This window comes from Myotis myotis, unplaced genomic scaffold (assembly GCF_014108235.1).
Source record: "Myotis myotis isolate mMyoMyo1 unplaced genomic scaffold, mMyoMyo1.p scaffold_m19_p_4, whole genome shotgun sequence".
Classification (NCBI taxonomy): domain Eukaryota; kingdom Metazoa; phylum Chordata; class Mammalia; order Chiroptera; family Vespertilionidae; genus Myotis; species Myotis myotis.
The window spans coordinates 94,315,595-94,331,560 of record NW_023416346.1 but is presented as its reverse complement, the minus strand read 5'-3'; the positions used below and the strand labels follow the sequence as shown (position 1 = coordinate 94,331,560).

Here is a 15,966-nt window from a genome sequence, read left to right as displayed (position 1 = left end):
AGTTCCATTCATTCTGTTGCAAATGGTAAGAATTCCTTCTTTTTTACCACTGCATAGTATTTCATTGTGTAGATGTACCATGGTTTTTTAATCCACTCATGTGCTGATGGGCACTTAGGCTGTTTCCAAATCTTAGCAATGATGAATTGTGCTGCTATGAACATAGGGGTGCATGTATGCTTTCTGATTGGTGTTGCTATCTTCTTGGGATATATTCCTAGAAGTGGGATCACTGGGTCAAATGGGAGTTCTATTTTTAGTTTTTTGAAGAAACTCCATACTGTTCTCCACAGTAGCTGCACCAGTCTGCATTCCCACCAAAAGTGCACAAAGGTTTCTTTTTCTCTGCATCCTCACCAACACTTGTCGTTTGTTGATTTGTTGATGATAGCCATTCTGACAGGTGTGAGATGGAACCTCATTGTCGTTTTGATTTGCATCTCTCGGATAATTAGTGACTTTAAGCATGTTTTCATATGTCTCTTGGCCTTCCTTCTGTCTTCTTTTGAAAAGTATCTATTGCCCACTTTTTGATTGGGTTGTTTATCTTCCTCTTGTTAGGTTGTATGAGTTCCCTGTAAATGTTGGGGATTAAACCCTTATCGGTGATAACATTGGCAAATAAGTTCTCCCATGCAGTGGGCTTTCTTGTTGTTTGGTTGATGGTTTCCTTTGCTGTGCAAAAGATTTTATTTTGATGTAGTCCCATTTGTTTATTTTCTCTTTAGTTTCCAGTGCCCTAGGAGCAGTATCAGTGAAGAAATTGCTTCGGCATATGTCTGAGATTTTGCTGCCTGTGGATTCCTCTAGTATTTTTATGGTTTCCCTTCTTATGTTTAAGTCCTTTATCCATTTTGAGTTTATTTTTGTGTATGGTGTAAATTGGTGGTTTAGTTTCATTTTTTTTTTTTTTGCATGTATCGGTCCAGTTTTCCCAACACCATTTACTGAAGATACTGTCTTGACTCCATTCTATGTTCATTCTCCTTTGTCAAATATTAATTGGGTATATTGGCCTGGGTCAATTTCTGGCTTCTCTATTCTATTCCATTGATCTATCTGTCTGTTCTTGTGCCAGTACCAGGCTGTTCTGACAACAGTGGCTTTGTAATACAGCTTGATATCTGATATTGAAATCCCACCTACTTTGTTCTTCTTTCTCAGGATTGCTGTAGCTATTCAGGGTCTTTTTTATTCCTATTGTATTTTTGGAAAGTTCGTTCTAGGTCTGTGAAATATACCGTTGGCATTTTAATGGGGATTGCATTGAATCTATAGATTGCTTTGGGTAGTATGGACATTTTGATGATGTTGATTCTACCAATCCATGAACACAGTGTGGTCTTCCATCTGTTTATGTCTTCCTCTATCCCTTTTTTCAGTGTCCTGTAGTTTTCCGCGTATAAGCCTTTTACCCCCTTAGTTAAGTTTATTCCTAGGTATATTAATTTTTTTGGTGTGATGGTAAGTGGGATTGCTTTTTTAGTCTCTCTTTCTGTAAGTTCACTATTGGTGTATAGAAATGCCATAGATTTCTTGGCGTTAATTTTGTATCATGCTACATTGCCAAATTCATTTATTAAGTCTAATAATTTTTTGATGGAGTCCTTGGGGTTTTCTATGTACAGTATCATGTCATTTGCAAATAAGGACAGTTTTACTTCTTCTTTTCCAATTTGGATGCGTTTTATTTCTTCTTCTTGTCTGATCGCAATGGCTAGCACTTCCAGTACTATGTCAAACAGCAGTGGTGAGAGTGGGCATCCCTGTTTTGTTCCTTTTATTAGGGGAAATGATTTTAGTTTTTGTCCATTGAGTATAATGTTGGCTGTGGGTTCGTCATATATGGCTTTTATTGTGTTGAGTTATGATCCTTCTATTCCCACCTTGCTGAGAGTTTTTATCAACAAAGGGTGTTGGATTTTGTCAAATGCTTTTTCTGCATCAATTGATATGACTATATGATTTTTATCTCTCAATTTTTTTATTGATTTGCACATATTGTACAATCCTTGCATCCCCTGGATAAATCCTACTTGGTCATGGTATATGATCTTTCTGATGTAATACTGGATCCCATTTGCTACAATTTTGTTGAGGATTTTAGCATCTATGTTCATGAGGGATATTGGCCTGTAATTCTCTTTCATTGTGTTGTCTTTACCTGGTTTTGGTATTAGGGTGATGCTGGCTTCATAGAATGAGCTTGGAAGTGTTCCTTCCTCTTGAATTTTTTGGAATAGTCTGAGGACGATAGGTTTTCATTCTTCCTTGAATGTTTGGTATAACTTCCCTGTGAAGCCATCTGGCCCCGGGCTTTTGTTTGCTGGAAGCTTTTGGATGACTGCTTCAATTTCTTCCATAGTTATCAGCCTATAGAGATTTTTAGAATCTTCTTGATTGAGTTTTGGAAGGTTGTATTTTACTAGGAATATGTCCATTTCCTCCATGTTGTCTAATTTGTTGGAATAGAGTTGTTCATATTATTTTTTTTAACAATCCTTTTCATTTCTGTGGGGTTTGTTGTGATTTTGCCTCTTTCATTTCTGATTTTGTTTATTTGGGTCCTCTCTCTTTGCTTTTTGGTGAGCCTGGCTAGATGTTCATCAATCTTTTTTATCCTTTCAAAGAACCATCTCTTGGTTTCATTCATCTTTTTCATTGTTTTTTTTTTTTCTTTTTTTGGTCTCTATGTCATTTATTTCTGCTCTAATCTTTATTATCTCCTTCCTTCTACTCACTCTGGGATTTTCTTGTTGCTCTCTTTCTAATTCTTTGAGTTGTAGAGTTAGGTGATTTACTACCACTTTTTCTTATTTTTTTCAGGTAGGCCTGTAGAGCTATAAACTTCCCTCTCAGGACTGCTTTCATTGTGTCCCATAGATTTTGGATTGTTGTGTTTTTACTGTCATTAGTTTCCAGGATGGTTTTAATTTCTTCTTTGATCTCTTTGGTAACCCAATCACTGTTTAATAGCATGCTTTTCAGCTTCCAAGTGTTCAAATTTTTTGGATTGTTTTTATTGTAGTTTATTTCTAATATTATGCCATTGTGGTCTGAGAAAATACTTGATATGATTTCAATTTTCTTGAATTTGGAGAGACTTTGCTTGTGATCCAATATGTGGTCTATTTTTGAAAATGTCCCACGTGCACTTGATAAGAATGTATATTCTGTAGCTTTGGGGTGAAATGTTCTGAAGACGTCAATTAAGTCCATCTGATCTAGTGAGTCATGTAGGATTGCTGTTTCTTTGCTTATTTTTTGTCTAGAGCAGTGGTCCTTAACCCCTTTGGGGGATTGAACGACCCTTTCACAGGGGTCGCCTAAGACCATCAGAAAACACATATATAATTACATATTTTTTGTGATTAATCTATATGTTTTAATTATGTTCAATTTGTAACAATGAAATTGGGGTCACCACGACATGAGGAACTGTATTAAAGGGTTGCAGCATTAGGAAGGTTGACAACCACTGGTCTAGAGGATTTATCCAGTGATGTCAGTGATGTCTTAAAGTCCCCTACTATGATAGTATTGTTGTCGATCTCTCTCGATATCTTCCAGGAGTGGTTTTTTTTTTATGTATTTAGGTGTTCCTGCATTGGGTGCATATATGTTTATCAGGGTTATATCTTCTTGTTTTATCAATCCCTTTAGTATTATGAAGTGGCCTTCCTTATCTCTTATCATGGCCTTCACTTTGAGGTCTATTTTGTCAGATATAAGTATTGCTACCCCAGCTTTTTTTTTTTTTTTCATTTCCATTTGCCTGAAAGATATATTTCCATCCCTTCACTTTTAGTTTGTGTGAGTCCCTTGTTCTGAGGTGGGTCTCTTATAGACAGCATATATGTGGGTCATGTTTTGTTATCATTCAGTCACTCAATGTCTATTGACTGGAGCATTTATTCTGTTTACATTTAAAGTTATTATTGAAAGGTACTTGTTTGTAGCCATTTCTAATTTTTGTGCCTGTGTTCCTGCTTACCTTTTTATTTCTTATTTTTACAGCATTCCCTTTAGCATTTCTTGCATTGCTGGCTTGGTAGTGATAAACTCCTTTAGCCTTTTTCTTGTCTGCAAAACTCCTGATTTCCCCTTCAATTCTGATTGATAGTCTTGCTGTATAGAGTATTCTTGGATTTAGTCCTTTACTTTGCATCACTTTGTATACCTCCTTCCATTCCCTTCTAGCTTGATGTGTTTCTGTTGGGAAATAATTTGATAATCTGATGGGGGTTCCTTTATAGGTAACTCTCTTGCAGCCTGTAAGATTCTATCTTTGTAGTTAACATTTCCCATTGTAATTATGATGTGTTTTGGTGTGGGTCTTTTGGGATTCATCTTGCTTGGGACTCTCTGTACTTGTGTATCTTTTTTCTTCCCCATATCAGGAAAGTTTTCTGTCATTATTTCTTCAAATAGATTTTCTAATCCTTGCTGCTCTTCTTGTCCTTCTGGCAGCCCTATTATGTGTATGTTACTTCATTTTGCATTGTCCCAAAGCTCCCTTAGGCTCTCCTCCTGCTTTTTAATTTTTTTCTCCAGTTGCTGTTCAGATTGGGCTTGTTTCTGTACTTTATCTTCTAACTCACTAATTCGGTCCGCTGCTTCTTCTAGTCTACTGTTGAAACCTTCCATGCTGTTTTTGATTGTAGCTATATAACTTTTAATTTCTTCCTGATTTTTGCACAGGTTGTTGATTTTCTCATCCATCTGGTGTATGAACTGTATGACCATTACTCTGAATTCTTCTGTCATGTTGCATGCTTCCGTTTCTCTAATATCCTTTCTTGGCAATTTCTCTTTTTCTTTTCTCTGGGGATTGTTTCGTTGTCTCCCCATTCTGAATCACCAGAAGATTCAAATGTCCAGTTGCGGGGGCCTGGGCCGTGTGCAGTGGGAGCTTTGCACCCCCTGAGTGTCAATGAAGAGCTCTGACACCAAGACGTGTGGCTTCTGTGGGTTGGTGGGAGCCATGCTCGCCCAGGATCAGAGTCGCAGGGGCTTTGTGTGGCCTCATGTATGCAACTAGAATCAGGGACCCTGCATGCTCCATGCTGAAACAGAGACCCCGCTGGCATGTGCCAAAAATCAGAGTCCCCTAGCACATGTCAGGAGTCAGAGACCCCCTGTGTTTGTGCCGAGAATCGAGTATCAGAGTCTCTGTTGCTTGGTGCAGTCTCACGCCAAGAATCAGGATCCCTGTGTGTGCATGCACCAAGAATTAGAGTCACTGGCTCTTAGTGTGAATACACTGGAAATCAGGGATCCCAGGCATGCACGATGAGAAACAGAGTCAAGTCATTGATGCTCAGTGCTGCCTCTTGCATGGAGAATCAGGGTCCCTGGTCTGCTTGGGAGACCGGGTTTCACAGTTGCACTGTGTTGGCAGGAGGTCCACTCCTGCCCTGTGGAAAACAGCCTTCTGAGTGTGATTGCCCTGAATCAAAGTCAGGTGGCACTGCCGCCCAGTGTGGGCGTGGGGTCTGGTCACACAGGTGTGCAATTCGGGAAATAAACTCCCCCTGTCGGTGCACCCAGGCTCAAATTCAGCACAGCCTCCCTGCTTGGTCATGGTGTCTGGTGGCGGGAAACAAACTCCCTGAGTTCGCGACCCCAGGCTCAACTTCAGCTCTGCCTCCCTGCATGGGTGTGGGGTCTGGTCGTGGAAAACAAACTCCCTCAGATCATGCACCTAGGCTCAAATTCAGCACAGCCTCCTTGCTTGGGGGCGGGGTCTGATTGTGGGCAAAAGAACTCCCAGAGTTCCCGGGTCCAGGTTCAAATTCAGCACAGCCTCCCTGCTTGGGTGTGTGTCTGGTCCTGGGAAACAAACTCTCCGAGTTTGAGCACCAGGCTGAAATTCAGTGCTGCTCCCCTATGTGGGCACAGGGTCTGGTCTCAGAAAACAAACTCCCCCAAATCGCACACCTAGGCTCAAATTCAGTTCTGTCTCCCTGCCTGGGCGTGAGATCTAGTCCCAGAAAACAAACTCCCCCAGATCTACATGGAGGCTCAAATTCAGCGAAGCCTCCCTCCTTGGGTGTAAGGTCTGGTCTCAGAAAACAAACTCCCCTAGTTTGGATCCCCAGGCTCAAATTCAGCACAGCCTCCCTGTCTGGATGTGGATTCTGGTCACTGGAAACAAATTTCCAGTGTCCGCACAACCAGGCTCAAATTCAGGTAGAGCTGCTGCTGTTGTGTGTTTGTGCGGAGAGGATCTGTCAGTTCCTATGCCACTGCTGTGGGGCCTGCAGGGAGGGGGATTGGCTCTGTGACTCACAGAAATCTGCAGCTGGGGTGCCTGGTGTCTTGGTGTCGGTGGGTTTACAGCTGTGGTCGCAGGTCTTTTACCCAAGTGGTTGTAGGCTCCCGATTTGCAACTGAGACCAGATTGTGTAGTGGCGAGGCTAGGATCTTAATCTCAAGCAGTTTTGTTCTTCAAGATGGTGCGGTCTCTGGGCGGTGTCCTCCTGGAGTGCTTGTGGTGGCAGTGGGGTTTCGCTGTCTAAACTGCTTGGTTAAGCAGCCCCTTGGAAGATCTGTAGGATCTAGCTGTCCCTAGCTCTTACTCGCACACACCACACACGTCCACACAGTCCTCTATCGCTCCCTCTCTCTCACACACTCTCCCTCCCTACCTTCTTGCCGGTGGCCATCTTTTTCCTCTAGTTCATTCTTGATTATTTTAATTGACTTCTTCATCTTCAGAATTTCTGTTTGGTTCTATTTTAATGTTTCATTCTCTTTGATAAAGTACTTGTTTTGTTCTTTGATCTTTGAATTCTTGTGTAAGCAGACACTCCTCTGTAAGAGTTTACAAGTTTGTTTTGACAGAGACGATTCTTCACAAATCAGCTCAGTTTAGGGTACTGGAAATATCCTTTGGAAGGTAGGGTCTGCTATTAGGGAATATTTGTGTTGAAGAAACTGTTTGAACTCTGGATGAACTTTATACTATTGCCTGGATTCTCTGTTCATGTTTACTGTATGGTCAGGACTGGTTACTACACAAACCATTAGGTGAAGGCATGAATTAGTTTCCCTGGTCTGGAAGGGTAGCAGATGGGATCCAGGATCTGCATGGCTCATTGTTTGGGCACCTGAATCAGGCAAGAGTGTACACTGAATTTTCTTGTTAAGTAAGGTGACCATGTTTTCTTTGTATATGGGGAAAGCCATGGGCTATATTCTAATTTTTTAAGTGCCACTGTAATAAGAGCTATTGGATTAGCTCTATAGGTTCATGTGTGCTCTGGTTATGTTCTCCATTCAGGCAAGCTGAGGGGTATATAAAGTAATTAGTGGGGTATGAGTAGTTTCCCAACATGAGTATAGCAGGAGAAGCAGCTCAAAGGTAGGTAAGGCTGTCTATTTATGGTTTTGACTCAAGTTGACCCTTGCTCCAAGATCTCTGGCTAAATAGTAGCCACTAGCTTTGCTCTGCAGAGTATTAGCTCCAACATTCTACTTCTCTGCTTGAGCTTTCTGGGGTATACAGCCTCCAACTTGCCAGACACACTGAGAGCTACACTCATAGCAAATAGGGCCATGATAAGCCTTCTTGAATAAGCAGAATGGGGAGGGCTCACTGCAGTCAACTTTCAAAGTTTCTTAAACAGGATTTCTGGTTGGGAGGGGCTGGGAGCTACACTAATCAGTGGGTAAGGACATGAATTAAATCCTCTGCCTGGGTATAGCAGGTAAATCTTCCTTGCCCAGTACTTGCTTTGCTGTGGGGGCAATCAGCTCTGCCTGCCTGCCTCTTGGCTTGAACATTGCTGGTTCATATAGCTTTCAGATGTTCTGGCCAGCCCTTCTGCTCATATGGGACTGGAAGCTACTCTCCATAGCATGCGTACCTTGGCTGGGCATAAGCAGACCAGGCTCCAGATCCAATAAAACCCATTTGAGGTTCTAAATCATGCACCCAGCAGTGTTCCTGGGTCAGACTACCACTATCTTGGCTCTGAAGATGAGAAAATCTGATGGGACTACTTGGGTTCTGCATGTAGAAACTTAGTGTTTCAAGACCCAAGTGCTTCTTGTGGCAAGACTCTCTTCCCTTCTCCATCATAATCAGATTTCCAGTGGTTTAGCCCCACTGATTCTCCTACAATTCCCATTTAGCTAGACCAGAGTAGGGGCTCCCACAAAGTGATCCATAATGCTGGAGGGAGCTGGATGTCCTCTCAGGCTTTTTTCCCCCAGTGGAGGAATAGTAGGTTCAGGAAATACCTTGCCACTTTGTGATGCTGTGGCCTGGGGAAGGGCAATGCAGTCAGCATATAACCATTCTTCTTACCCTTCTAATGCAGTTTGTCTTGATTTCTGTGGGGCAGAGTGATACTTCAGCCACAATGAACTGGTAAATTTTTATAAGTAGTTATTGTTCTTTAAGGACAAGAAAATTCAGGAATGACCTATGTCATCATCTTGGCGACATGACTACTTAGTGTTTGATTTTAGACAGCCATAGGATAATGTGTCTTGGAGGGGATAATTTTGGATTGAAATGTTGAGGTGACTTTTTAGCTTCATAAATGTGGATATCCATATCTCTTCTTTTTCCACAGTTGTGACATTCTCCATCATTATTTATTTAAATAAGCTTTCTACCCCTTTCTTCCTCCTTTCTCTTTCTGAGGTTCCAAAGTACTGAATGCTTTCCTCATTACTTTTCATTCGTTTTTTTTCTGTTATGATTGATTAATTTCAATTGATCTGTCTTCTATATCAGTAGTTATTTCTTTTGTTTGAGCAATTCTGTTATTGAGGCTATCTATTGAATTCTTCAATTCAATCATTTTATTCTTCAGTTCCAAAATTTCTGTGTGTGTGTGTTTTTTTTTAATGTTTTCTATCTCACTCTTGAACTTATTACTTTTTTTTTCTTTTTTCCCCCCTTGGTTGTGAAATTGTTCATCTACGCTCTGTTGTAGCTCTCTGGGTATCTTTAGAATTATTATTACAAATTCTTTTTGAGCCATTCATGGATACCCATTTCTTTGGATTGATTTTCTAGAAGTTTTCTTATTTTTCCTTAGAAACATATTTATTATAAGTAAGTTTTCTTTATGGATTTGGTATTTTCATGTTTCCCTGAATTATAGTGATTCTTGTAGCCTTGCATGTGTGTCTGTACATTTGAAGAAGCTATCACGTTTTTCAGAATGTATGAACTAACTTCATTAAAAAAAAATTAGCCATTCACCTGTGGGTAGGTTTACACTGGAGTATGCTCTGATACTCTGGATTAGTGGTGAAGGATGCCAAGTGTGGGAATATGTGGTGGCACTGGGTCCAGAGGTCTTACTGTCTCTTTAACTTAGGCCACTGGAGTCAGCAGCATTGACAACTGTGTGGCCTTTTGCAAATACTTTGGGGCTTCTTCAGTGGCTGCAGGTGTTATTAGGGTCCTCTGAGGGTCCTTCAGGTCAAACAGCAGCTAGGAACCAGTACAACAGCAGTGGTTCCCATAGCTAGTGGTATGCATACAGTCAGTTGAAGGTGCCAACTGTAGATATTGGGTAGTGTAAAGGACCAGTTGCATATGCAAACATAGTGGTATGGGTCAGAGCAAGGAAATAGGACCAAGGTCAACTACAGGTGTGATAGTAACCGAATGGGGCCTGGCTATTGGCATGCTCTACCATGGCTGCTGGGTCTCACCATGAATGCACAGAAATAAAGGTAAGTGTTGAGAGTCAGGTCTGGGCATACAGGTGCATAGATGGAGAAGTTGGCTATAGGTGAACCACTTGGTGCCAGCCAGTAACATGAGACAGGAATGGATCAAAGCCCTCAAATAATTATAGAGTCCCTGACTGTGCACATTCCTTCCTTTTACTGCATGGTTTCCCCAAGGCACATGTCACTATAGATTGATGGCCAGGATAAAATGAAACTAATAAAATGAAATTTGATCCTCTCCAAGACTTACTTCATGCAGCCCTCCTGAAGAAAAATCTCCAAGTGGAGAAGGCATTCCCTTCCTCCTCATTATTAAATTTGTGCACCAGTGGGGTCCCTCGGCCTGGCCTGTGGAGATTGAGCCAAAACCAGCTCTCTGACATTCCCTGATGGGTCTCGGATTGCCAGAGGGTGCAGGCCAGGCCAAGGGACCTGTATCGGGCCTCCAGTATGCATATAAAATCTTTGGTTAATCTCTTGCCACCCTCCCCCTCCCCCCTTTCCTCTGAGATTCATCAGTCTGTTCCATGTTTCCATGCCTGTGGTTTCCGCTCCTGCGTTGAGTGTCTGCCCCTGGTAGTCAGTGAAAGTCACAGCTACCGGTCGGACAGTCAGTCGGCCGATCGGCTGGTTGCTTAGGCTTTTATACTTGTATATATAGATATGATTGGAAATAATATGTCCAGTCATGGTTGAACAACAACAAGAGTGTGAATAAACAACCAGACAAGGCCTCATGGATCAGAGCTCAATTCTCAGTGCTTCTCTGGATGAACCCAGAACATTCCACACCTCATAGCTTTGGTTTCTTCATTCTTTAAAAAAAGGTAAAATTTAAAGGACTGTGTATGGTATATTTCCTAACACTCCAGCTAGGATGACTCCATGATTGTCTTCCTTCTGAAAAACACTGTGACTTATAGCTGTCATTAAATGTGTATAGTGTTATGAAGGAAATGTCAACCAATCAAGTGCAAAATAGATTAGGCTTGTATGAACCATGTGATGTGTAAAATATAGAAAACTTTGATAGCTGAAGCTTTAAAAAAAAAGAATTATGTTGAAAAATAAAATCTATGTGATGAGTAATAGAGATGTAGTACACCTAGTTCCAGCATAATATCATTGGAATCATACTAATTTTTCAGCTAATGACTATATAATGGGATTTGGGAACTGCTGAGTAAATGCTGCTCCACCCTTGGTGGGCTTACTGTTAGCCTCAGCTCCTCTAGGAATCTTCTACTAAGGTCATGACCACCCTATATATTGTATAGATTAGTAAAAGGTACCACCTTTTGGCAGAATCCTCCCCTAGACCCTCAATGAATGATAAAGTAACTATGAAAGATGTCCCTTTCTCTAGGCATACGAAGATGTGTTGGGCATAGGGATTATCAAGCAGAACATGAGCTGGATTCAGTCCCCACTTTCTCCCTGAGTTGTGTTTTACACAAACTGCACAACTATAAATGGAGACCTTACTTTATGCCTTAACCTTATGTTGATTTCTTTGTTCTCTGAACTCTTATGAGTTAATCCACACCACTTATTTATGCCCTCTTGACAAAACTCCCTAGACTTACTCATAATTATGTATGTTTTATCTCAATAATAGATTGTCAGGTTTTTGAGTGGTCTTATTTTAGACCCTCTCAGTGGCTAACACTAATGTTGAACACAAAAGTATTTATTTATTTATTTATTTATTTATTTTTTTGTCCCAGAAATGCACTTTATTTATTTATTTTTTTTTATTGCTTAAAGTATTACAAAGGGTATTACATATGTGTCCATTTTATCCCCCCACCCTAGACAGTCCCCTAGCCTCCCCTATCCCCCAATGTCTTATGTCCACTGGTTATGCTTATATGCATGCATACAAGTCCTTTAGTTGATCTCTTACCCCCCTACCTCCTGCCCCCCAACCCTCCCCGGCCTTCCTGCTGCAGTTTGACAATCTGTTTGAGGCAGCTCTGCCTCTGTATCTATTATTTGAACACAAAAGTATTTAATATATTCATTGTTCACTTGAGGTGAATTAAATTGTGCTTAGTCTTATCCTCAATTGCCCTTGGGCCCTCTCCACTTATCATTCAATATACCTTGTTGGCAGGGACACTTTTTTTTAACTCCTCTCATTTCCATGTGGAGGACACTCTGTAAAAGGCACACTCCACCTGAATCTCTTACCCCACCCCTCATTGCAAAAGGGGAAGTTAGTTATCAGACTGGTAAAGAGAATTAATTGCCATGCTTTTTTCAAGGACTTTCTTTCTTGCAAAGAGTGTATTCTCCTTGAGGGAGAACTCTGAAATTTTAGGGTAAATCTAATCCAGGAGAGTGTTAAAAATCCATCTGGTTGCACCTATAAACCAATTCTCTGATCTAGCTTATGTCAACAATAAAGCTGGAATGAAGACCTTAAATTGGCACTGTCATTTATGTTTCAATTGGTTCAGAACTCTGAGAAAAGAGGAATATAATTTACTGCTCCCCCTTTAAAACAGTTACTAATTTTAGACAATTAACCTTGTTAACAATTTTCCAAACCATCATCTCAAAGAAAAAGAAGCTATTGGATCTCACCTGGCTTCCATTATGATATTATTACTTATGGTCTCTTGTACAGGATCCAGGGCCATGAATGTGGGTGCTCCACCAGTGCCATTGAGGGGTATGTAGTCTTTGCCATCCTGCATGTGAAAACATATGTATCCATCATTTCCAAGGGACAAATATACTAATTTGTATTTGTAATATCCTTTCCTGCCTACATCTGGCTATAAGAAGAGCTGCTGGCCTTCGTTGGACAGTTCAGAAATTTGCTCTACTTTTCTATTTACCTCAAAATATTTTCTTAACAACTTAGAGCAACATCTTTTGTGCTATAGAAGCTGATTAATAAGGATGTATTTACAAACTTGTGGATTCAGTGTTTTTTATTAAAACATGTTTTATACAGAATACTAGAGGCCTGGTGCACAAAAATTTGTGCACTTGGGGGGAAGGGGGGGTCCCTCAGCCCGGCCTGTGCCCTCTCACAGTCTGGGACCCCTCGGGAGATAACGACCTGCTGGCTTAGGCCTGCTCCCGGGTGGCAGAGGGCAGGCCCAATCCCTAGGTGCAGCCCCTGATCAGGCTCAGAGCAGGGCCGATTGGGGAGTTGGGGCGCCGCCCCCTGTCATGCACAGAGCAGGGCGGATTGAGAGGTTGCGATGCCACCCTCAGTCATGCTCAGGGTAGGGCCGATTGGGGGGTTGGGGCACCGCCCCCTGTCACACTCAAGGCAGGGTCGATGGGGAGGTTGTGGCGCCACCCCCTGTCACCCACAGAGCAGGGCCCATCAGGGGGGTTAGGGCTCCATACCCTGTCACGCACAGAGCAGGGCCAATCAGGGGGTTGGGGCACTGACCCCTGTCACGCACAGAGCAGGGCCCATCAGGGGGGTTGGGGCTCCGTACCCTGTCACACACAGAGCAGGGCCCATCAGGGGGTTGGGGAGCTCCCCCCTGTCATGCACAGAGCAGGGCCGATCAGGGGGTTGAGGAGCTCCCCCCTGTCACTCACAGAGTAGGGCCAATAGGGGAGTTGGGGCACCGCCCTCTATCACCCACAGAGCAGGGTCGATCAGGGGGTTGGGGCACCGTCACTATCACACTCAGGGCAGGGCCGATTGGGAGGTTACGGCTCTACCCCGTCACACACAGAGCAGGGCCCGTACGGGGGGGGGGGGTTGGGGCGCCGCACCCTGTCACACACAGAGCAGGGCCAATCAGGGGGTTGGGGCACCGCACCCTGTCACACACAGAGCCGCAGGGCGATCAGGGGGCTGGGGAGCTCTCCCCTATCACGCACAGAGCAGGGTTGATCAGGGTTTGGGGCGCCTTCCCCTGTCACGACCAGAGCAGGGCGGATAGGGAGGTTGTGGCCCCACCCCCGGTCACACACAGAGCCGCAGGGTGATCAGGGGGTTTGGGCGCTGCCCCCTGTCATGCTGATCCCGGTGCCGGGAGGCATATTACCCGTTTCCTATATAGGATAGAGGCCTGGTGCATGGGTGGGGGCCGGCTGGTTTGCCCTGAAGGGTGTCCTGGATCAGGGTGGGGGTTCCCACTGGGGTGCCTGGCCAGCCTGGGTGAGGGGATGATGGCTGTTTGCAGCTGGTCATACACCATTCAGGGTGGGGTTCCCCACTGGGGTGCCTGGCCAGTCTGGGTGAGGGGCTGAGGGCTGTTTTCAGGCTGGCGGGTGACTGAAGCTCCCAACTGCTCCTTTTTTCTTTTTTTTCTTTTTAATTCTGGGCAAGCTTTAGCTCTGGCTCCAGCTCGGAGGCCTCTGTTACTGAAAGCAGGTATCTGGTTTGTTTGGGTTCTATAATCGAAACACTGTATCAACTCCAGCTCTGAGATCCCTGCTGACTGAAAGCAGGTTTCTGGGGTTTTGTTTAGCTTCTATATTTGTAACAATGTTTCAAACGGCAAGCTCAGAGGCTGGCAGTGGCAGGCGGGGAACCTTGGAGTCCTCCGTCACTGAAGCAAGCAAGCCTCATGTTAGTTTCAAGCTGCCTGGCCGCCGGCCGCCATCTTGGCTGGCAGTTAATTTGCATATCACTCTGATTAGCCAATGGGAAGGGTAGCGGACGTACGGCTAATTACCATGTTTCTCTTTTATTATATAGGATTCCCTTCTTCCCTCTTAATTTCCCCTATTCTCTCTCTTCTTAAATAAACAATCTTACAAGAGAGGAAGGAGGACAGACATTAGAGCTTCATAACTCTGTCAATGTTGGGGAACAGGTTCCCAATTAAAACACTGGTTTTCCTGTTACCCATTGCCGAGTCATCTGATGACATCATCTGCCCCTTAGCCCTCTACAGATAATCCATTATCAAGAATCAAATCTAAAATGTGATAAAATAATAAGCACTGCTTATTATGTGGCAGGCACTATAATAAGTGCTTTGCATCTATTTTCTTATTTACTCACCACATCTTATGAAGAAAGATACTATTAGTACCTGATTTTACAAATGCATAAACTGAGGAATGGAGAGGTTAAGTAATATGCCCAAGGTTACAAAGTTAGTAAGGCTAGGATTCTGTTCCAGATACATTTTATTTTTTTTTATTAGTTAAGGTATTACAAATGTGTCCTTATCCCCCCCATTAACCCCCAACCTCCCCCCCCCCCGGCCCCGCACACTCATGCTCCCATCCCCCTGTTGTCCATGTCCATTGGTTTGGCTTATATACATGTATACAAGTCCTTCGGTTGATCTTTTCCCCTTACCCCCGCCCTCCCCTACTTTCCTTCTCAGATACATTTTCTTAATCACTCTATATTATCATGGTCACAAGGGGAGGTGATAGGCTTTTCCATAAGTGTCTCTATTTTTATTGTTGTTGTTTATTTTTTATTGATTTCATAGAGGAAGAGAGAGGGAGAGAAAAAAAATCATCAGTGATGAAAGAATTATCAATACCTGAATTAATAAATTAATTTTAATCTTAGCGATGGATTGTTTGCTGTTGTAGGTATCCATGGTTACAATAAAAAAGAACCCTTTATTGGTCCCTTTTCCCCTTCAACTTTGTTGAGGTGTAATTGATAAATGCAAATGGTATATACTTAAAATATACAACTTAATGATCTATCTGTATCTATATCTATATCTATATCTATATCTATATCTATATCTATATCTATATCTATATCTATATCTATCTAATCTATATCTATCTATATCTATAAAGAGCCAGGGTCTGTAACATCCAAAACTACCGAACGGATGACTGAATGCCAGGCTGTGCACGTAGCAGGCTTGGGTGGGCGGGGACTGGCAAATAGGCTGAACTGCTGACCTCTCAGTCCCTCCCCCCTGGCTCCCACGGGCACTGTGGTGACCCAGCACTGACTGCTGCCACTGTGAGTGCCACAGAAGTCAGTCATGGGTCCCGGCCAACCATGGTGGCGCGGCGACCCAGCACTGACTGCCGCTGACATGGGCACCACAGCAACCCAGCACTGACTACCAAGGGGGCTGTGGGCCCCAGGACACCATGGCACCATGGCAGGAGGGGACTGTGGGCCCTGGGATGTTGTGGTGCTGCAGCAGGAGGGGGCTGTGGGCCCCATCCAGCCAGGCCACCGTAGAACTCTGGGTCTCATGTGGTTTGAGACATGGCTGGCCTTCAAACCAGACCCTGACAGGAGGGAGGAGAGAGCCCCATTCCTTGCAGAATTGGCTGTTGGATAGCTTG

The 15,966-nt window shown here is 43.2% G+C and overlaps 1 protein-coding gene across 2 annotated transcripts in view; it reads right to left on the bottom strand.

The window, feature by feature from the left end:
* The window catches only part of LOC118654202 (vascular endothelial growth factor receptor kdr-like), a 463,598-nt gene that overhangs the window by 64,624 nt on the left and 383,008 nt on the right, over positions 1-15,966 (bottom strand). For both annotated transcript variants that reach the window (XM_036305522.1, XM_036305523.1), the window contains exon 28: positions 12,292-12,398. In XM_036305522.1, the coding sequence (XP_036161415.1) occupies positions 12,292-12,398 (107 nt within the window). The remainder of the gene's footprint in view (positions 1-12,291; positions 12,399-15,966) is intronic.